Below are 21,512 nucleotides of genomic sequence, written 5' to 3' on the forward strand. Positions count from 1 at the left end.
GGAGACCAGAGCTGAGTTCCTGGCAAATCTGTGTCCGTCCCTCATGCATGAATGTGTAGCAAAAAAAAAAAAGGAAAGAAAAAAGAAAAGAGAGAGAAAGCATTAGCAGCTCTTCCCAATTTGGCCCGAAGACGCCACCCCACCTGACAAAGTCCAGAAACTCGCCAGCAACAGATTCCTGTTTATTCAAGGTCTTTCTCACCCCACGGCTTTCTCAGGAAACTGCCTGTCTGTGCGCTTGAGATCCTGCAGGCTTTCCAGTGCAGCCTTCCGAGAGGCGGGGAAGACGGAGAAATGCGCTGTTTGCACAAACGCCCCAACACATTTACATCCATCGTGCTCCGGTTTGTTTTTCTAAGCCGAGGACAGGAAGTCTTCGGCGCGAATGCCTCAGTGGAGCCGCCAAGTTCACTGGGTGCTCGCGCCTTTCCGAATTCCTCGGCAAGGCAAGGCGTCAGGGAGACTTCCGCCAAGATGGAGGCATAGGTGGAGACGCCGGGCGTCCTCACACAACCAAGTTTAGAGACAACTAAATATTAGCAACAGAAAACACAGCCGGAACACAGAAAATTGAACTTTTCGGAAGTCTAATAACAACAAATTCTTCAGCCTGACCGGTAAGAGGGGCGAAACCAGCAGCTGTCGGAGCAGGGTAGCACAGGAAAACTCAGTCAGACGGACTCAGGTGCAGGGTTGGACCTGGTGGGTAACTCAGCGAGCGACTTCGGAGAAACAGCGAGGGAGCAGGGCTGCGGGTCGACTGTGGTCTTGCATCCCTGCGCGGATAGACAAGCGAGGGAGTGGGCGATTGGACGGGACCCAGCAGGCCCCAGTGGCGAGCAGCAGCAGGGGGCGCCGCCATTTCCGCGCTCTGACCCCGCCTCCACATACAGCGTCACAACCCAGCGACCTGGGAGTCCAAGGCTCCCCTCCTCGTGCTTAACGGGCGTGAACAGAACAAAAATGGCTCAAGATCTCAAAGCCCCAGAGCCTATAAATCTAAGTAATGAAGAAATAGCACAACTCTCAGATGCACAGTTTAAAACACTGCTGATCAGGATGCTCACAGAACTGGTTGATTATAGCCACAAATTAGACAAACATATGAAGGCAAAACTAATTGAAATGAATGGAATTGCACAGGAAATCAATAGCGATGAAAAGGAAAATGGGTCTCAAATCAATGGAGTGGACCAGAAGAAAGCAAATAATGGCCAAACAGAAAAGAGTGAAGAAGCAAGAATTCAAAAAAATGAGGAGAGGCTTAGGAACCTCCAGGACATCTTTAAACGTTCCAACATCTGAATTATAGGGGTACCAGAAGGGGGAAAGAAACAGCCACCAGTGGAAAACTTATTTGAACAAATAATAAAGGAGAATTTCTCCAATCTGGCAAAGGAAAGAGACTTCCAGGAAATCCAGGAAGCTCAGAGAGTCCCAAAGAAGTTGGACCCAAGAAGAAACACACCAAGGCACATCATCATTACATAAGCCAAGATTAAAATGAAGGAGAGAATCCTAGAGGCAGCAAGAGCTAAGGGGACAGTCACCTACAGAGGAGTCCCCATCAGACTGTCAGCAGATTTCTCAAAAGAGACCTTACAGGCAAGAAGGGGCTGGAAAGAGGTATTCCAAGTCATGAAATCCAAAGACCTACAACCAAGATTCCTCTATCCAGCAAAACTTTCATTTAGAATGGAAGGACAGATAAAATGCTTCTCAGATAAGATCAAATTCAAGGAGTTCATCATCACCAAGCCCTTATTATATGAAATGCTTAAGGGACTTATCTAAGAAAAAGAAGTTAAAGAAACATGAACAGTGAAAGGACAGCAAACTCACAGTTATTAACAACCACACCTAAAACAAAAGCAAACTAAAAGGACGGCTAGATCAGGAGTGGAAACATAGAAATGAAGATCTCAAGGAGGGTTAGCAACAGGGGAGTGGGAGGAGGAGAAGGGGGGAGAAGGTACAGAAAATAAGTAGCATAGACAGTAGATAGAAAATAGATGGGGGGCCAAGAATAGTATGGGAAATACAGAATCTAAAGAACTTGAGACACATGGTCATAAACTAAAGGGGGTAATGGTGGGGATGGGGGATAGGGTGGAGGGGAATGAAGGGAGGAATAGAACAACTGTAATGGCATAATCAATAAAAATAAATAAATAATTAAACAATAAAATAAAAACCATTTTGGGGGAAGATGTAGGGATAGGTAGATACACGGTGACTCCTCACACAACCAAAAGAAGGACAACAACAAACTTAAAAAACAAAAAATCAACCAGAACCGCTAGAAAATTTAACTGTATGGAAGTCCAACAACCAAGGAGTTAAAGAAGAAACATCCATCCAGACTGATGGGGGGGGGCGAAATAGGCAGCTGGGTGGAGAGGACCAGGCAAAAAAAAACAAGGCACCAGGAAGGTCGTGAGTTAGCATCCGGGCGTCTTTGCTCCATGGGCCAAAAAAGCATCACGCGGAGCCCCATACTTGGCAAAAAAACTGGGGGTTTAGACTCCAATGTTGAGGACTTCTTCAAAACAAAAAGGTGGTAGATTCAAACAATGAAGACGCCAACGTCGGTCTCTGGGACTCGGTGGTCACAAACGCACCCTGGGACCATCAGTCAGCAGAAGAAATCACTACAAACACACAATTTTTGTTTCAAAAAAAAGAGGAAGACACACAAGTGTTTGCTCCACGCGGGGCACTGGGCGTGGCGAAGGTTTACAGATTAAAGATGATGATCTTTGTAAGGTCCAATTTTAGTTTCTTAAGGCTACACAGGATGATAACTAATCTTTGGAGCGCTTAATTCTATCTCATGCCCTTGCCAGGTGGCTCAGTTGGTTGGAGCCTTGTCCCGTGCACCAAAAGGTTGCAGGTTCGATCCCCAGTCACAGCACATAGTTACACTGCAGGTTCAATCCCTGCCTGGGGCACAAACAGGAGACTCTCACCTGGATGTTTCCTTCTCACTCTCTCTTTCCCTTCCTCCTTCTCTAAAATCAATAAACATGTCCTCGGATGAGGATTCAAAAAATCATCACATCCTTCCACATTTGTTTGACACTTGGATTGCTTTCTCCAACAGTACAGGATGTGGGGGAAACCACAGTCATGAACTAGACAAAGTTGGAGACGCTGCACACCTGTTCTGTTCGGTGATGGACGCTCAAGGTTAGAGAGGGGTCAAATTTAAGGGCCCGGGGTTTGCCGTTGAGGGCCTGGAGGTCCAGCTCACCTGCACCGTGGCCCTCGGCATGTCCCTTCACGTCCCCTATCCTACTCCCCACGTGGTTAAATGCAGGGGACCGGGCTAGGTGAGCTCCAAAATTCCTCATAACAGGGACAATCGGGCATGAGGATGAAGGGGCAGTGGTTTTCTTTCTTTACTGTTTTTTTTTTAAATTATCAAAGTAATATCATTGGTACAAATGTAGAAGGCACAGCCAGAGCACAGCCTGGAGAGCAGTGTAGGGAAGTCGGAGGGGCCGGCCCCTGAGGGGGGGCTGGTAGGCAGATACCAAGTCAGTGTTTATCCCTCTTAAATGGAAATGTGAGGGCCCTGGCTGGTGTAGCTCAGTGGGTTGAGCGCGGGCCTGTGAACCAGAGTATCGCGGTTCGATTCCCAGTCAGGGCACATGCCTGGGTTGCAGGCCAGTTCCCAGCAGGGGACGCATGAGAGGCAACCATACATTGATGTTTCTCTCCCTCTCTCCTTCCCTTCCCCTCTAAAGATAAATAAACAAATAAGTAAATCTAAAAAAAATGGAGACGTGAAAGTGTTATCCTAGAGCAGAGGCAACAGAGGATGTGAGACAGAAGGCAGGAGACTAGTTCGGAAGCTCTAACATTCTGGGACAGAAATGACCGCAAGGGTCACAGAGGAGAGGAGATGGGTCATAACACAGCAACACAGGTCGGAACTGAAGTTGAGGACAAAATGAGGCCAATATAGTTGAAACACGGGCAGAAACAAAGAAATTTTAGAAAACGTTTAGAAATCATCAAAACCCGCTCTTTAAAAAAAAGAACAATCTTGGTGGTTCTTGGAGAAAAAAAAAACAGATTCAGTATTTAACTGCCTTCCCGTGAAGACACGAGACCCAGAAGATTTTAGAGGTGCATGCATAAGACAGAACATTCCGAGTGTAAATAGTTCCAATCTTTAAAAAACTCTTTCAACACACACGGTAAAAAAAAAGGAACACCCAATAATTCATCCTATGAGATCATAACCTTGATAACAAAACCAGACAAGAAGACAGGCAAGAAATCACATATCAATCTCACCCTTGAAATGAACGCAAAATTCCTGAATAAAACATCACCCCCCTGCATCTAACTCGGCACGAACTCGAGCCACCAGCAGGAGAGCACATCGATGAACTGCGGTCCATTTGGGCCGCGGAGCTCAGTGGAGCAGGGAGAGCGAACGGTCTCAGCTTCACACGCCAACGGAGAAGGAATCAGAGCAGCCCAGACGCACAGTGACTTCATTCGGATAAAATTCAGCGAAGGCCGACACCGCGTGATCTGTTGTTTTGGGTCACACGCTCAAGGGGTTGAAGAAAGGACTGGCACCCAATGCACCTTCTGCCGTGGTGACTTCTGAGCAGAGAGGAAGATGCGATAAGAAAGGGTCACCGGACAGGCTTCCGGGGTATTGATGAGGCTCCGTGTCTCGCGCTCCAAGGTGGGCACACGGTTTCCTTATATCACGACTCTCAGGCCACCTCTTGTCCTTTACACCTCATGCCACATAAGTGACTTTGTGTATGTTTGGATACGTGGCATAAATATATTTGTGTGTGTATATATCTCATGTATATATTTGTGGCATTTCAATACATATGTATTTTGTGTGTATGTGTATACATATATTCAAAATAATAAAATATATAGGCTAGGTAGCTCAGTGGATTAGAGCATCATCCTGATGAAGCAACCAATAAATGCCTAAGTAAGTGGAACAAAAAACTGATGTTTCTCTCTCTCCGTCTCTGGAAACTCAGAAGGAAAAAGGACAAACTCAGAGTTCTCAATCAACACATGCAAATCAATTCCATGTGGATAAAAAAGTATTTGTATATGTGAGTATATATATATATACACACACACACACACACACACACACACATAAATACATAGAAAATTCCACCATTTTCTAGAATCGAGAATTATGAGAGAAAAGTCTGACATAAATCTGCCTGATTTTCCGCGGTAAACTTCCATTTCTCTTCACTGGAATCGGGAGCACACATGCACAACAGCCCACTTGAATGGTCTAAGAAGTCTACCATCTGGATTCTGGGAAGTGTCTACTGACCGCTTCCTCTTCACGTGACGGGGCCACACTTTCCTGCGTCCTCCATGCCTCCGATTTTTGTGGAGAACCGGACATTTTCAGTGACGTGGTGCAGCGACTCTGGAAACCTTTGAACCCTCACCCGTGGAAGTCGGACATTCCACTGCGTGACACGTGCGTCCCCGTCCGCATCTTCTCCGTCTGTTCTGACTCGAACTCGGCCAGAGCCCTTTCAGACCCAAGTGTCTCTTCGTTCACGGCACATGAGCGTGTGAAACGGGACTAGTCTGAACAAAGCGGGCCGTAGGGATAAAACAAACACTGGATTTCACGGACTTCGTGTGAAAGGAAGCAAAGTCTTTCGTGGAGAATTTTTATATTGATTGCATGTTGAAAACGGTAATGTTTGGATATTTTGAGTAATGTGGAATAGAGCGCTACAGTTCATTTCCGCCTGTGTGTTTTAACCTGCTTTCCCGTGGCCACTAGAAATGCAAAGTCACAAATGTGGCTTGAGTCACACCTCTGTTGAACAGCGATGCCCTGCAGAACTCTGGGGGACTTCCCTGGATGCTCCAACGAGGAACAGCTGGGTGTTCTCCACACTCCACACTCTCCAGGATGCAGTCTTGGATTCAAGACCACGCAGATGGTACCAAAGGGGCTCCAGGAAGCAATAATCAAGACCTTGTGGCATTGCAGGCTTCACGCCTAAGACAGGGTCCACCTGCACAGCAATTGCTGGATCCCAGGAGCCGGTATCAGTATCAAACCAGTGAGGCTGAACAACCAAATTCAACTTGACCCTTGCAACTGGAAATCCTAAACCAACCCAAACGTTCTTCTAACCACGCCGAGTGCAACCAAAGACCGGAAACGTCTTCCACGCCCTCCGCAGCAGCAACTGCAATGCAGGCCAAATCCCAAACGCTACGACTACAACTCTTGCTCACACTGGGTTGATGTACGGCTGTTCCTACAAATCTCCGAGCCCCCTCTCATCTGAGTCCAGGCCAACAGGAAAGAGCTGCCCGACTGTGTCAGCTGCACTTAGGAGAGACTGAAACACGAGTGAACCACAAACCTTCCTTGTGAGGAGCGCAGCCTGCCTCCCTGTTTAAAAACAGTTCCGTTCCGATGAAACGCATCTTTAAGTCTTCCGAAGGAAATAGGGTTTGGCATAGGCGCAAGGCTTGTCCGCATCCTCTCAGGGGTTTGTGACGGGTTGTAAAGAGCATCATTGCTGCTTGGCTTCGGGCAGAAAGACCCAGGCTGTGGCGATGAGGTCAGAGCGGGGAAAAAAGGAGGAGGCAGGACGAGCCAGGGCCAGGGAGAGGCTGGGATGAGCCATCGTGGGCTCCCACTCGCCCCCTGGGAAGCCACAGGGAGAACCGGTCCCCTGTTGCCGGGCCCTGCTCTCACTTCGCTGCCCTCCATCAGTGAGGACGCCATAGCAGGAAGAGCCACATGCCCCAAGTGGCAGTCTGTGGGAAGACGCCTTCACTTCCTCTCCACCGAGCCCTACAGGGCGTAACAGAGCCTCTTGGGCAAAAAAAATAGATACGTTTGGGCAAAATATATATCAACAATATTAATATCGGTGGATAATTAATATTAATATATCAATAACATCAGTATAATGATATATAATATAATATAATTACATATATAATATATCATTATATAGTATAATGACATTGATATGCTCAATATAATATCAATGTATCAACATTAATATCACTTCCATATTAATAAATACCAAATAATATGTGCTATTATTTGTTAATATGGTGGTGATATTAATATTAATACAGTGATATATTATACAACATATTACATTGTATATTATACATATATAATAAATATTTTATATATTTAACGGCATTTAATATTGTCATTGACATATCAATTTAATATTAATACCCAGCACATCTAAATGGAGTCTACAAAGAAGTGAGAGGTCAAGGAGAAAAAACACTCATGGCAAAAGGTAAGACAGCAAGTGACTGGCGACAGCGGGCATCCCAGTGCCCGTCCGGACGACCCACCACGCCCCATGGGGGAAACAGTCGGCCGCCGACAAGGGCAGAGAGAGCCCCAGCGGTGCCCACCGTGCTGGTGGCCAGCGGAAGGCCGGCCCGGGTCTGCACTCTTTCCCACAGCTCCCCATGAACGCCGGCTTCGTCTCTGCTCAACGGAATGACCGGTTTTACTGAGCCAATCAGTACCTTCAGCCGAAACCGGGGCCACACTCCCAACACCTCCAAGTGCACTTCCTTAGACTCCATACCCTCTGACCGGCTCAGGCCGACGCCGAAGCCCCGCCCGAGGCGCCGTCCTCGACCGACCGCGGCAGGACGAGGGCGGACGGGTCCACCTGACCGCCGCCTGGGGGACGGCCCGGGGACAAGGGCGGGTGGGAAGCCAACGGGAATAGATTCGCGTTTCTTTACGAGTGATAAACAACACATTTTTGTAACCGAAGAAATAAACACAGCTCACTTCTCAGAAAGCAGATACTTCAAGGGGAACCTTTAGATGACGCCGGCTCTCTGGGGGCGGAACACGGAGGGGAAAATGGCGGGATCTGGGCCTGGACTCGGGAAAGGGCCGATTAGAGTATTTAGACTACACAGTGCTCCTCCGAACGATACACAGACACTGAGTCCCCGCTTCGGCACCACCGCTCTCCCTCCACACACCCGAGGCTTCCCTCTTCCGACAGCCCGCTCAGCCCCTCCCCGCACTGGGCTCCAACCGCACCAGAGGACCCCATCAGGGGCTCCCCTGGTGGACCTAACACACTGGGGAAGAAAGGTAAGCAGGGATGAAATGGAGAGAAAGAGGGAGAAAAGAAAGAAAAGAAGTCAGAAAAGATGTGCCTAAGGTCGGGACAGGGAGGGTGACTCAGCCAACTAGCCACTGGCACTGAGGCCGCTAGGTGTCCAGAGCAAGACACCTAATGGACAACAGGAGGGTCGGTAGGCTTAGCTCTGACCACCCGCCCCCGTGTGTCCCGAGCCCATTTGTTAGGTCCGTTTTGTACTCCGTGATCTTTGAGGTTCTCTTTACCCCTAGTTTTTTCACACCATTGGTCCACCCATGAGCCCGCCCCCAGAGTGGCAGGTCAGAGAAGGACATGGAGGAACACCCACCCAGAAACACGGGAATCCGAAAGGTGTGTTCAGCCAGCCACTGAGTGTCAGAGTGTCTGGCACAAACGCGGAGAAAACTGGAAGGAAAAAGAGCCACATGCCCAGTTTGCGTTGGGGATTTCAACACCCTTCTCTCGCAACTGACTCAATAACTAGACAGAAAAATCACCGAGGACAGAGCAGAACTAAACGACATCATCAACCGACAAAACATAATGGACATTTCAAGACCCAACAACAGCAGCCAGACATCCGCGGGCAGAAGTCAGTCTTGCCCTCACACCTTATTACACAAAACAATTCGCGATGGATCGGGAATTTAAACACAAGCATGTAAAGCTATAAAACGCTTAGAAGAAAACAGAGGAGGAAAGAAAAGAAAAAATGATGAGAAACGCTTCCATTTTATGAAGAGAATAATAACCTTGGTATGAAAACCTGAGTCATACGGACCAGCATGACTTATAAACACAGATATGCCGCTTTACAATGGAATATTCGCAAACCACATGTCGCTGAGTGCTCATAAGACAATACATCACGGCAGAGTGGAGTTCACGCCAAAAAGACAGGGATGATTCCACCCTAGAAAACCCACGAATGTGACCTGTCACGTCAGTGAGTCGGAGGAGAGAAAGGAGGTACCCAACAACACAAGCAGCTCTGAGGGACCCCCCACCCCACCCCGCAGGACGGCAGAGCCGCATCTGTGCCAGGAGGCTCCCGTACCAACCCCTCCCTCCAGCCCAATACCAGAGACGTGGAATCGGAATCGGTCAACCCGCCCAGCAGGCAGAGAGCAGGGTGTACTAGCCAGGGCGGTGTTTTTCTCAAACTGTACGTACAGCCACCTAACATGGCTTGAGACTAACTTATCAGATCTTAGCCAGACGTCCTCCTCGTGGAACCACTTGGAATTAGACGCATAACAGAGCCAGGACGACCGTGAGTCACTCATAGGAAGGATACGCGTGGTTTCTGGAAACTTCGGTTCCGGGAACAGAAGTGCACAGACGCTCACATGCTCAAGGGGTGATGTTATCTTGTTCACTTGGGCCACTCTGACCTGGGGGCTGAGAGGGATCCATTTCTAGACGTCTGCTTGCCGCAGATTCCGGAAAAGGGCTGACGTTGTGAGGCCGATGGCGCGTGGCCTCCCTGTCTTACACGAGCACGTGTCTCACACGGGGGAAGGTGACTTTCCACCGCGAACGGGCTCTCGGCTCCCACTCCTCACTCACGCTGACTCGCCCCAACCCTGGGATCCTAGTTCACGACGATGGCGTGAGGGCAGTGATTCAAGTGTGCTTTCTGGAGTTACACAGCCTCGGCGCAAAGCCTAGTCTGGCCAGATTAGATCAGATCGTTACTCAAAAATATCCCCGCCCACCCTGACCGATGTGGCTCTCAGCTGGGTCACTGAAAATTGAAAGGCCGCCAGTTCGATTCCCGGTCTGGGCACATGCCTGAGTGGTGGGTTCAGTCCCAGGTTGGAGAGCATAAGGGGATAAAGGAGGCAATTGATCGATGTTTCTCTCCCATATTGCTCTTTCTCCTCTTCTCTCTCTCTCCCTCTCTTCCCCTCTCTCTAAATAATAAATAAAATCATTTAAAACAATATTCCCACCCCTCCCCATGCACACACACATACACACACACACACACTACCTTTATGAGAGGAGCATATTTGCCCACCCCGTGATTCAGGGCTTGGCTACATAACCTGCTCTAGTCTCATAGTAGGTAACAGTGTTTCCCCAGCCCCGACTATGGCTTCAGCTATGTGAGTGGCTTTTGCCAATGGGATCTTAGCAGAAATGACAGAGAACGCACAGGAAAGGGTGTTTGTGGCAGCCTTATTTGCAAGGGCAAAACGCTGACCAGCGTACATGTTCAGCAGCAAAGAATTACTTAATAAAATATTAACTAATCGCACAATACTATAAAGACCTTAACTCTTAGTACAGAAAAAGATTTCATGGCATGTAGAAATATTCCTCGCGTTGTTAATTAATAAGTTATAAGCAGAACAGGGTGCTATCACTTTTTATAAGATACATATATACGTAGGTCAACCTTCTAAAAAGAATATTAGCCCTGGCTGGTGTAGCTCAGTGGATGGAGCACGGGCCTGCGAACCAAAGGATCAGGGTTTGATTCCCAGTCAGGGCACATGCCTGGGTTGCAGGCCAGTTCCCAGCAGAAGATGCACGAGAGGCAACCATACATTGATATTTCTCTCCCTCTCTCCTTCCCTTCCCCTCGACAGATAGATAGATAGATAGATAGATAGATAGATAGATAGATAGATAAAATCTTTTGAAAAATAAGTAAAAAGAATATTAAAAGTAAACACCACAAAGTCCTAACAACTGGTAAAATGCAATGCGATTTTTTCCCCTTTTTGTCCTTTCCTGCGTTTTCTACATTTTTAGAACAAGAATGTTTTACGTTTTTAAATAAGGGGTGGGGGGAGAGGTTTCAAAAGAGAAACTTCCACAATGGAAGTTTCAAAAGAGAGAGTGAAGAGAACTTAAGAGTCCTTTCATCTAATAATAAGGTTTTGCTTAATAAAAACAGTTCTTCCTGGTGTGTAAGTCATTCTCAAAATAAAACTCTAAGTCACTTCTATCTGGAGGTGTGGAGGCCGGCACCATGGTGCTGCACAGCACACCCCGGCTGGGGCTGTTCACTGCTGACAAATCCCAGAAAGTAAGCGGCATAAAATCCTTGGGGAGGAAATGGCTTTATACTGCCATGCTATTTATGGAAATGAGCATCTTTGTAAAAATAAACGGAGAGCAATGGCTGTCGTAAGCCTTGAAACGTGGTTTCCATAAGCTGTTCACTCCAGTTCTGTACAGCCTCCTTCCTTTCTGTTGGGAAACAATTACCTGTAATTGGTTTTTTCCTCTTCTATCTTTAATCCCTCCCTTTCTCCTTGGCTGCTTCCCCTTAGAGAACATATATACTAAATGTTCACTTTGCTAAAAAAAAAAAAAAGTCCTTTCCAGGGATCCTGCCCCTCCCTCAGACAGGAGTGTTCATTTCCCGCCTGCGGGGCTGGCCGTCCACCATCCACGCCTCCCCCTGAAACTGCTCCTTCGAACGTAACCGGCCGACTCCCAGGACCAGGGTGAATTTTCGCCTTCCTGGGCCCTCTGAGACTTGCTCAAAACCTCAAGGAATTTTCAATTTCTCTCTCTCTCTCTCTCTCTCTCTCTCTCTCTCTCTCGTTCTCTGTCAATCCCATGTACTCGCTTGTCTCCCCTTCCATGGCTTCAGGTTCAGAAATGGTTTCCACATTCACATCCTCTTGTTTATAACTCAGTCCTGACCCATTCACAGTAGTGAACGGAGCGGTCGGTCTTGTCCTGACTGATTGGGGCCCAGCACCAGCAGCCTCCCGAGGGTCCTTTGCTCAAGGGCGCCCCCAGTGGTCCAATGGGGTCTCCATGGTGCCTCCCATGTCTCCTGGTCAGTGCCCCCAGGCCCGTATGCTGCCCAATGGGTGAAGTTCTCTTTATCACGTGGGCAAGATGCTGCTCAAGGTCCTCCCCAGGGCGGCCACCAACGGTCTGAGCTCCTTTATCTCATACCCTTGCCACGCACCCTCCTCTTCACACATGCGGTCTCCATGGAAACAGAGAAGAAAAACCAGATCGAAGAGACATTTCTGAGATGGAACGAATGGGCCAGTCGGGGAGGCAGAAGAGAATGCCCCCAGAGTGAGCCCAGGACCCTGGCTCCAATGTCTGGTGACTGAAGAGCCAGGCCCTGAGTCAGAGCTGGGAGGGGGGTTGTTGGGGGCAGTGCTGGAGGCCCCGGGGGACTTCCAGGGGGAGGTGGCCAGCCCCTCGTGGATGCCCTGACTCAGCCTCTCTCATGAAAGAGGCAGACAGACGCCTCTTATTTTGGAGGGGTCCTTGAGTTGAAAAAAAAAGAAACAAGCAAAACCCAGAACAGAATTATCAAAATTGTGTTTTGTATTCAGTGCTCACATTTCACGGTTCATGTAAAAAAAATGGACAACCAGTCATCTTTCGGCGCATCTATAATCCTGATTGAAGAGAAGATCAAAAGCCTAAATTGGAGAGTCTGAATTATTCTGAGAGCTGGGCGCCCCCACGGCCAGAGGAACCCCAGGTGGACGCCTCTGAGAGAGGGACTCAGGTGTGCGGGGACAACGTAGGGAGGGAGGAAGAGGAGGGCAAAGGGCAAAAAGGAGCCAGAGACGGCCAAAGATGGAGGTGGAAGTGGAAGTCAAAGAGGCAGCAAGAGAACAAAGAGCGTGGGTATCACAGACCGTCACACAAGGAGGGAAGCGCCCCCCCCCCATTCTGGTGAGGACAGAGCCAACACCAAGACAAGAACTGCTGACCCCACCCAGATGACAACCACACGGACGCAAATGCCACCGCGGCCAGAACCACCAGAACGTCAGGGACCTCCGAGGCCGGCACCACTGCTGAGAGCAGAACCCATGTTGCCTCAAGACCAGAGACAACACCACGGCCCAGAAAACACCAGAAAGGACCCCTAAGACCAGAACCACCCAGAACCGCCTAAAACAGCATTTCGAACATGAGACCAGAACAGCTAGCCGGGGCCCCGAGCCTGGAGCCAACATGTCCAATTTTAGCATTGAGATATCCAGGGAGACGGTTCCCAAGGCCAGAAACGTGGGACTTTAGGACCCGAAGCTGATGACAATGAGTACCCCGCGTTCTTAAGAGAGGCACCAACATAGAACAGACTTCTCCCTCGGAGTCCACTAGGGGGAGACAGAGAAGTCAAGAGGAGACAGAGAAGTCCCATTATCCCCAGCCTCCACCTTCCTCCCTCGCCGATGGGCACTGCGTGTGAACCAGCACCCGGCCCAGCAGCCTGAGCGGCACCTCCTGCCACCGGAAAGGGAGGTGCTGCAGCATCCCCCCAGGATTCACGCACGCCCCCCGGAGGGCAGAGGGTCCACGAGGGCTGCAGAGGTAGCAGCAACTGGCAGAAAGAGGCGTCCCGTTAAGTAAAGAGCTGTTTGCCTTTCTCTCTGACTCCTCTCCTTATTTCTAACTTCCCGCATCGCCGGACCCAGAATAATGAAAAGCAAGACGTGCCCTGACTGGGTGGCTCAGTTGGTTGGAATGCTGTCCCGTGTGTCACAAGTTTACGGGTTCGATCCCCAGTCAGGGCACCTGAGGGAAACAAATGACCAATGTTTCTCTCCTACATCGATGTTTCTCTCTCCCTACGTCCCTCAAATCAATAAACATATCCTCAGGTGAGGAAGAAAGGGAGAGAGGGAGGGAGGGAGGAAAGAAGGAAAGAAGGAAGGAAGGAAGGAAGGAAGGAAGGAAGGAAGGAAGGAAGGGCCTGCTCTCACCCCTGCTGGTGCTGAGGACACTGACCACAGCATGGACCCACGTTGGGGACTCAGAGCCATGCCTCACGCCTCAACTAGATAGAAGGGAGATGAGGCTTAAATCATGTATGAGATCAAATTTTCAAACTGGACTGGGCTTTCAATAAATGGAATCCCAAGGTTTCACGGGACTGGATTTGACCAAGCACGCCTGCAGCTTGTGGCTGGCTCCATACTGAGGTCCCTGTGAGTCGGGACTGCTGGAGGAGGAAGGCTGGAAGGGAGTGCTGGAACAGCAGCCGCTGTGTGCTCAGGGGAGACCAGGGTCTCTGGGGGGCGGACCTGGAGCCCCAGGAAGCTCCCAGAGTCCCTGAGACAGGAGGGGCAGGCTTTCCTGGCTGTCTGGGTGAGGGAGACAGTGACCGCCTCCAGAAAGGGCTGGGGAGGAGCTAGAGAAAATGAGACAGCTGACCTCATAGCTGGCTCTGCCATCTATCATGATTACTGGGGCTCAGTGAATGCAAGAGTTTACATTTTAGCTGATTTAATAAAGAAAATCCAGTTTTTACTCAATTAGTTGGCACACCCCACACTCCTTGACATTCAGCCTCACAGGCCACCAGCCCCCTGGTGGCAGCATCAATAAGGCAAGGGGACAACTAAAGAACCCCTTTAAAGACCCCCAAATACCCAAATTCCCCAGAACCTCAGAGGACCAGCTGTGACTCAGACCCAGGCTGTCCCTGGGGAAATTACCAAGTGCCCAACCCCAGGACTGACCTACCCTTCACCAGAATTCTCCCAGGGCCCAAGACAGGACCTTCCGGGCCAACCCCGCCCACACCTCCAGGCCCCGCCCTCTTCCAGTCTCTGCCCCGTTTTCTCTGATGGGCTTATGCCTCGCGAGGGCCCCCTACAGCTGCACAGCGAAATGACAGGCCCTGGGCTTGTTTCTAAGTAACTGTTCACAGCCCTAACCCGGACTGTTCACCCATTGTGTGCCAGACGCTGTTTCTGCCGGGCTTTGCTTGTAATGTTCTTCCACTTCACAATGATTTAGCCGCTCTCAGTGAGGTAGATTCTGCCTCCCCCCACCCTCCCCACCCTCCCCACCCGGGCACAGATGTGCAAACTGAGACGCAGAGATGTTCCCACGACAGGTGGCGAAGTGGTGGGGCTGGGATTTGAACTGTGGACACTGTGGGTGATGAAGACGGCCGGCCCCGAATCTCCTCTTATGACCTTCTGTGCACACTGCCCCACACGCGGAAACGCACTGCCCTGGGCCCAAGGTCAACAGACAGCGCCTTCAGATTTTACAGGGTGAAGGAAGACAGCATGAAACTCTGCACCTTGAAACCTCAGCCCTGCACGACCAAGCACACATCTCCGAAGCTCTCCCGGCCAGTTTCAGACCAGCAGGTGGGTTGGAAAAGCAAGTGTCTACTTTTCAACCACACACTGCACCTTGCTGACCAGGAAACCACAAAATCACCTTGAATACTTTTGTGCTAACAAAAGACATCCTGTTAACATATGATTATGGCCCTGGCTGGGTGGCTCAGTGGGTTGAGCACCGGCCCGTGAACCGAAGGGTCTCCGGTTCAATTCCCAGTCAGGGCGCATGCCTGGGCTGCGGGCGTGGTCCCCAGTTGGCTAGTCTGTTCTAATTCACACAGGGTAATACAGGAGCGAGCGGCAGCCCTCAGGACACAGCACTGACTGAGGTGTGTCCTACACCCTTAGATCTGGGGCTTCAAATTGCTTGACCATATCCAGGCTACAAACACAGTCGTCTGACGTTCGATGCTTTAAAAACTAGCAGATTCCACGGAAACTCTGGGTGGTGCAGCTCTCTTGAAAGATTGGGAGACCTGGCGAGTATGGGCTTGCGTCCCCACTCAGCGGTGATCAGCTGGCAATGGGAAGACATGGCTGGGAATAAAGGAAGTGTGTGCCATCCACTTTGCTACTGTCCTCACCCCTCCCTACTGTCTGTCCCCAAGACTAGCATTACTCCTGTCAGCCAGTGAGGTGAGCTGGGTCCTCCCAGACTAGTGGGAAACATAAGAGTCAAGAAAAGAAGAAGAAAAAAAAAAAAAGCCGGCAAGACCATGTTGTATGTGTCGACAGAAGTAAACTTAGACTACTTACTTAGTAGCTGAGCCAGAGCCAGACGCTGAACTCTGCCCATGCCTTGGGCCTGGCTTCTAGCCTCTACCAAGCACATGGAGGTGGCCACTCTAGACTGTCCCAAGTCACCTCTGGTACCCACAGTGGCATTAAGGCCCTTACTCAGGACTCAGACAGGACCCAAGGGATTGAGGTTATTCTTGTAGGTAAGGCAACCTCTGAGGACACATTGCAAGCAGAAAGAAAATCTCATGCTCTCTGGTACGGCGGAAACACGAATCCCAGCGGGACTGGGGGGCCTAGAGTGCAGGTCCTAAGTCAACAGCGCATGCGTTCCATGCCCCTCCCCGTCCCTGTTACCTGACGGAGAGCAGTGAGCACGGAGACCGCGCAGATCAGCAGCCACCGGTGGCTCTTGCAGGACGCCATGGAGCCTGCTGTCCTGGACGGCTCTCACCTCAAGCCTATTAAAGAGAAAACAGTTGGTTTCCTACCAGCTCCGGCCCTAAGTGCAGCTCCCAAATCAGAGGGAGATTGGGGAAGGTTTGTGTCCGTCCGCGATGGGCCTGCCTGGGCTTCTCTAGTGGGACCAGTCCACATCGGGGTCAGCAGGACAGCTGGACCGGCCTCCAGCGGGTGGCCCAGGCCGCCAGGCCTCCAGAGGCCCAGGCGTCTCCGCACCAGCCACTTTCCAGCTCGTTTGTCAGCTCCAGGGTGTGGCCATTGGCAAACGACTCAGGAAACCGACCCCGAGCCAAGGGTTAGGGCACCTGCCAGCTTCTGCTACTTCGGGCCAAGGTGAGTCTGGGGCCCACAAAACCGTCCCAAAGAGGGGACGGGGCCTGCCAGCAAGTCGGTGACCACTCCCGAGCGGCAGCGCAGGTCTTCTGGAAGTTCAGGGCTTTCCCCGCCGATGACACGGTGCGCCCTCGGAGCCCCGGGCTGCAGCCAGCGAGGCCCGCGAGGCAGCCAACAGCCTCCCGGAGCAGGGAGGGGGCGCCGGCAGAGACCCTGTGACACCCTGTGGAGCAGGGGGCGCGTAAGGGGTTCTCCAGGGTCCTCCTGGGAGTTCCCGGCGAAATGAGTACGAGCCGAGACTGGAAAAGCCGAAGTCACCCTCGCCTCGCGCTTCGCCTCGCGGGCGCCTTGGCGGAGCCGGTGTCCGGGGGCGGGTCGGTGGCTCCTCTCCATCTGGAGAAAGCATTAAGGACCCGGCCTAATGCGATCCGCAAATGTGCTGCTGCTTCCGACCCGGGGCGGCACCTCCCGGCTGCAGGGAGGCGGCGGGGCCGGGGACCCCGCGCGCCCCTCACTCGCTCTGGGCACGGCCGTCCCGGCGGCTCCCCGCGCCCACGCTCCGCGCCAGGCGCGTCCCTCCGGCCGGCGGCCCCCTAGGAGCCGGAGACCGGCGCGCGGCCAACCTGCGGGACCTCCCGACGCCTGAGGCTTCTGGCTGCCGCCTCCCCCTTTCTACCTAGACGCCCCCAAACCTGAAAGACTCCCCTCAAAAAACTCCCCAGACCGCCCCTCCGCCCGCGCACAGCCCCGTACCCGTCCCTCTCTGAGGCGTTCGGACCCCGCGGAGGGGTTCGGTATTTTCCCTGTTTATATTGCCAAGTCACTGATATCTTCGTTTTTAAAGTTTGAATTGTCAAATCTGACTACGGCGTCCCCAGCCCGGGTCACCACGGCTGGGAGAGCCGCCCTGGCTCCCGCGCCCAGCACCCACCTGGCACCGCGGGCGCTTCTGGAACGGGCGGGCCGGGCGCGCGCTGAGGGGAGACGGCGCGGCGGCCTCGTCGGTCCCCGGTGCGGACTACGGGCCCGGACCGTCCCCGACGCCGGCCTCCTGCCCGCCGCGTCTCCGCAGCGAAGTTAAATGGGGCCGGGCCGGGCCGCCCCGCCTCCCCCGCCCCTCCGGGCGCGCGGCGCCTCGCTGGCCTCGGCCCAGAGCGCAGAGCGCGCGCCGCCACCTGCACCGCCCGGCAAGTGCAACGCGCGCCCGGCCCGCCCTCCGCCCGCGCGGGGTCGTCGGCGCGCAGGGAGTGCGGGGGGCCCGGCCCGGCGCTCGGAGCGCGCGGGGCCCCGGCGACGGCGAGACGCGGCTGGAGCGCTCCTGCGCCCGCTTCCTGGAAGCCACTCCTCGCCCGGGCCGGCCGCCAGGCGCGGTGCCAGAGCCGGGGTTGCCGACGCCGCCGCCGCCGCCGGCCGCGCTGGGGAAAGGCGGCCGCGCGCGAGCCAGCCCGGCGCCCCGCCGCCGCCGGAGCCCGCGTGGGGATGCCGCCCCCACCCCCGTCCCCACCCCACCCCGCTCGGGCCCGGGCGCCGGCTCTGCTCAGTCGGCCCCGCGGCCACACGGACGTTTGCCCGGAACCGCTGGCTCGTGCCTGCGCCCAGGAGCCCCGGGCCAGGCCTGGCTGGAGTCGCAGACCAGGGCCCCTCCCCGCGCCCGGCGCGGCGCGGGGGGGAGGGGGGGCGCGACTCCACACCCGGCTGCCAGCGACCGGGAGCCACCCCGCAGGAGCCGAGCTCGGCTGCCCCACTAGTGGGGCGCCCAGGCCTGTGGTTTGGGGCGGGAATGGTGGTGTCAGGGGCCAGGGTGAAGTTCCCGTGGACTTGCAGAGGTGAAGGGAACTGGTGTGTCGCCGGCCTTGGCCCAGTCTCTGCGGGATAAAGCCAAGGGGACAGGGGTTTGCTCTGAAAGTGCGCCGTGGGCCGCCAGCCAGGGACCAGGGTCAGCATTTCCTTGGGTGCGGAGTGTGCAGCGGCCCCTGTGCGGACCCCTCCTGGGCCACTCCGGCAGGGGCGTCACTCCCAGCTCACCCACGAGGACACAGGCTCAGGGGCGCAACAACCAGAACGCAACGGTTGGCAAAGCCGGGACTGGGGCCTGGAGCTCTTCTGTGGTTGGCACGAGGCTCCAGGTGACGGGACAACCTGACCCAGAGGAGCTGGCCCTACCTGCTCTCGTCCCTATGATCCTCTCCTCACTCCGGGGACTTGCTGGTGCCACGAGAAGGATCTCAAACAAAGCAACTGTCATCTGGTGGGAAGGGGCCAGAGCCGCGCGAGGTGGGGAGACCCATCTGTGAGGGGCAGGGCAGGTTGGGCCAAACCTGGGCGGGGGCACCTGCGCACCATCGAGGTTCCTCCGTCACCGTCACCGTGGTTATGTTCCATCAAGTCACTGGATTTTCGAGCACAGAGACACTGCTCCTTGGGGAATCGTAGGGTCAGGTTCCGGCCGGCTGCCAGCCACACCATTTTGCGATCCACACACAATCTTCTTGGATGTGTTTCTCTTTCAACCCGTGGTACTTAACCTCCACTGTCGATTCACTCACATGGGAGTCGCAGCGACTGGAGCAGTGAGTGCCTCGTGCGGGAGCGAAGCTCGTCAGACTCGGGCATCTCTCGCCTAACTCGGGATTTTCTCTGCAGGGCGCGTGCCCGCCATCTCCGCTCAGGGCCAAGCAACCCCTCAGCACTGCTCGTGGGGGCCGTTTTAAGCAGTAAAGTCACCACTAAAAGACAAACATGTGAAAAGTGACAAGACGTAGGCCATAAAAGGACACCAGCGGAGGCCCTGGCCAGGTAGCTCCGTGGGTCAGAGTGTCATAAAGATACCCCAAGGTGGCCGGTTCGATCCCCAGTTGGGGCGCGTACAAGAATCAACCAGTGAGTGCGTCAATAAGTGGGGCAACAAATCAATGTTTCTCTCTCTCTCTCAAGTCAATAAATAATTCTTTAAATGTTAAATCAAAGTAAACCCGTTGATAAGAAGCCATGTGTGGCCTCGCTCCGTCTCCACCAGGAACACGCCTAGCAGGCAACTCACAGTTCTGACCCCTCCTGAAATGACGGGGAAGGACTGCAGGTATTGATCGATTCAGGGGTTGCAAATAAAATTTACCCAGCAGGCGAAGTCCCAAATGTGGAATCTGCACACCGAGGACTGACTGGACGTGCTTCTCACGCCAGGGAGTAGGGAGAGGAATGACCACAAACCTCCAGAACTCGGCAGGCGCATCGGGCACTTGATTTGTCTCGACTCGGCCGTCACACAGGCCTGCGGGGCAGGGGCGGTTTTTCGTGCCATTTTGCAAAGGAGGGGGCCGCTGTATTCGGGCTTCACACCCCACATTCTCGGCAAGCAGACGCGAGCACTGCTCACGCCGTTTGCATTCTAAAACCAGCCCTGGCCTATCGTGGGGTCTGGAGCAAAAATCACATGAATATTCAAGGTGAAATGGAGAATTCAAAGAGATATTATGCTTTGCAGCGGCAGCTGCACTGAGCGGAGGCTCCGGTGCCTGAAATTCAGGAAGGCACACCCAGACGGCCTTTGGAGTTGGGGGAGCCAGTGGGGAACGTAGGAGTCGCTGGGTTTGAAGGTGTGGACGGCTCCACAGGACTGTTTCTTTTTCCCTCCGGCAGCTTCGATTCCGCAGCCTGCCCCCCTCCCGGGGGGTGCCCCACATTAAGTCCGGAGGCCAGGACTGAGCCTCTCTCAGCTGCGTGTCAAGCGAACCTACTCAAGAAAGAGTTGGTCAAGAGAGAAAGCAGGAGACATCGCCGGTACCCCAGTGGAAGTTCCGCCTTTCTGTTCACCCAGCAGGTTCAGGATTCGGACATGTGTGGCCGTGTGGGTTAGGAAGCTCTGTGGGCGGAGAGAACAGGGGGCCATGGAGAGCTGAGGGCACTCGGGGACAGCTGGCGGGACCTCAGGGGTCCGGTCCCACCTTCACCACCTCACTGCCCCATTAGAACTCTCCAGGCTCTGGCTGGGGACAGTCGGTGCTGCTGGGGGACAGGTGGGAAGCTCTAACACTCGCGTAGGCACAGGCAGGTCTTACCCGGAACACGCGTTCAGCTAGCGATGACCGAGTTCTGTCTGTCCAGAGTGGGGTCCTTCCTTGAGACAGAAACTTTTGTGTTATGAAATGTACGGGCGTCTTCATCTGGCTGCTCGTCTGCCACTTGGGAGGACGTGTGACAGGAGGAGGGACTCTGTGGGCTCCGGCACACATCCCCCCTTTCTTGGTTTTTCCCCTCGTCCTGCACTGAGACCCGCCTCCAGGTGTCGGGTCCATCCCGTCCAATGAGGAGCTCAAGGCAGATCCGAGCCAATCAAAATCTCTGCCAGGAGGGTGAGGGCAGCGTTAAACTCTTTCTAGAAAGTTCCAAACGGCTGAGGGTGGAGCAAGGGAGGGCTGGAGTCCCCTGAAGGGCTCAGAGGAACAGCGTTTGGATTTGGTGGCCCTTCCCAGGACCAGCAAAGTCTCCAGTCCCCAAACTCAAGGCCAATTCCTTGTCTGGCCTTCAAGGCTTAGAAGGTGTTCTCCTGGCCCCACTCCATGTGCGTGTCACACTCAGACACACACGCACACACACGCATACACACAGGTCCACACAGAACCCATGTGGCGCTCCAGCCACACCGGGGAAGAGGAGTCAGGAAACCCACCGCCAGTCTGGGCCGGGGTTCCGGGCAAGTCCCTTCCCTTCCCTGGCCATCAACATTCCACTACATTATGAACGTGTG

At 53.3% G+C, this 21,512-nt stretch overlaps 1 protein-coding gene across 5 annotated transcripts in view; it reads right to left on the minus strand.

Moving 5' to 3' along the window:
- The window catches only part of ADAMTSL3 (ADAMTS like 3), a 143,075-nt gene extending 125,276 nt beyond the window's left edge, over positions 1-17,799 (minus strand). For 4 of the 5 annotated variants that reach the window (XM_053658971.1, XM_053658968.1, XM_053658970.1 and 1 more), the window contains exons 1-2: positions 17,697-17,799; positions 16,328-16,431 (exon numbers count right to left, since the gene is read on the minus strand). In XM_053658971.1, the coding sequence (XP_053514946.1) occupies positions 16,328-16,396 (69 nt within the window). In that variant the 5' untranslated portion in view covers positions 16,397-16,431; positions 17,697-17,799. Of the gene's footprint in view, positions 1-16,327; positions 16,652-17,696 lie in introns of those variants that run through there. The other variant, XM_053658969.1, reaches the window with a different exon arrangement.
- Positions 17,800-21,512: the final 3,713 nt, after the last annotated feature.

The sequence above is a fragment of the Artibeus jamaicensis genome, unplaced genomic scaffold (assembly GCF_021234435.1).
Source record: "Artibeus jamaicensis isolate MK-2021 breed Jamaican fruit bat unplaced genomic scaffold, CSHL_Jam_final scaffold_612, whole genome shotgun sequence".
Classification (NCBI taxonomy): domain Eukaryota; kingdom Metazoa; phylum Chordata; class Mammalia; order Chiroptera; family Phyllostomidae; genus Artibeus; species Artibeus jamaicensis.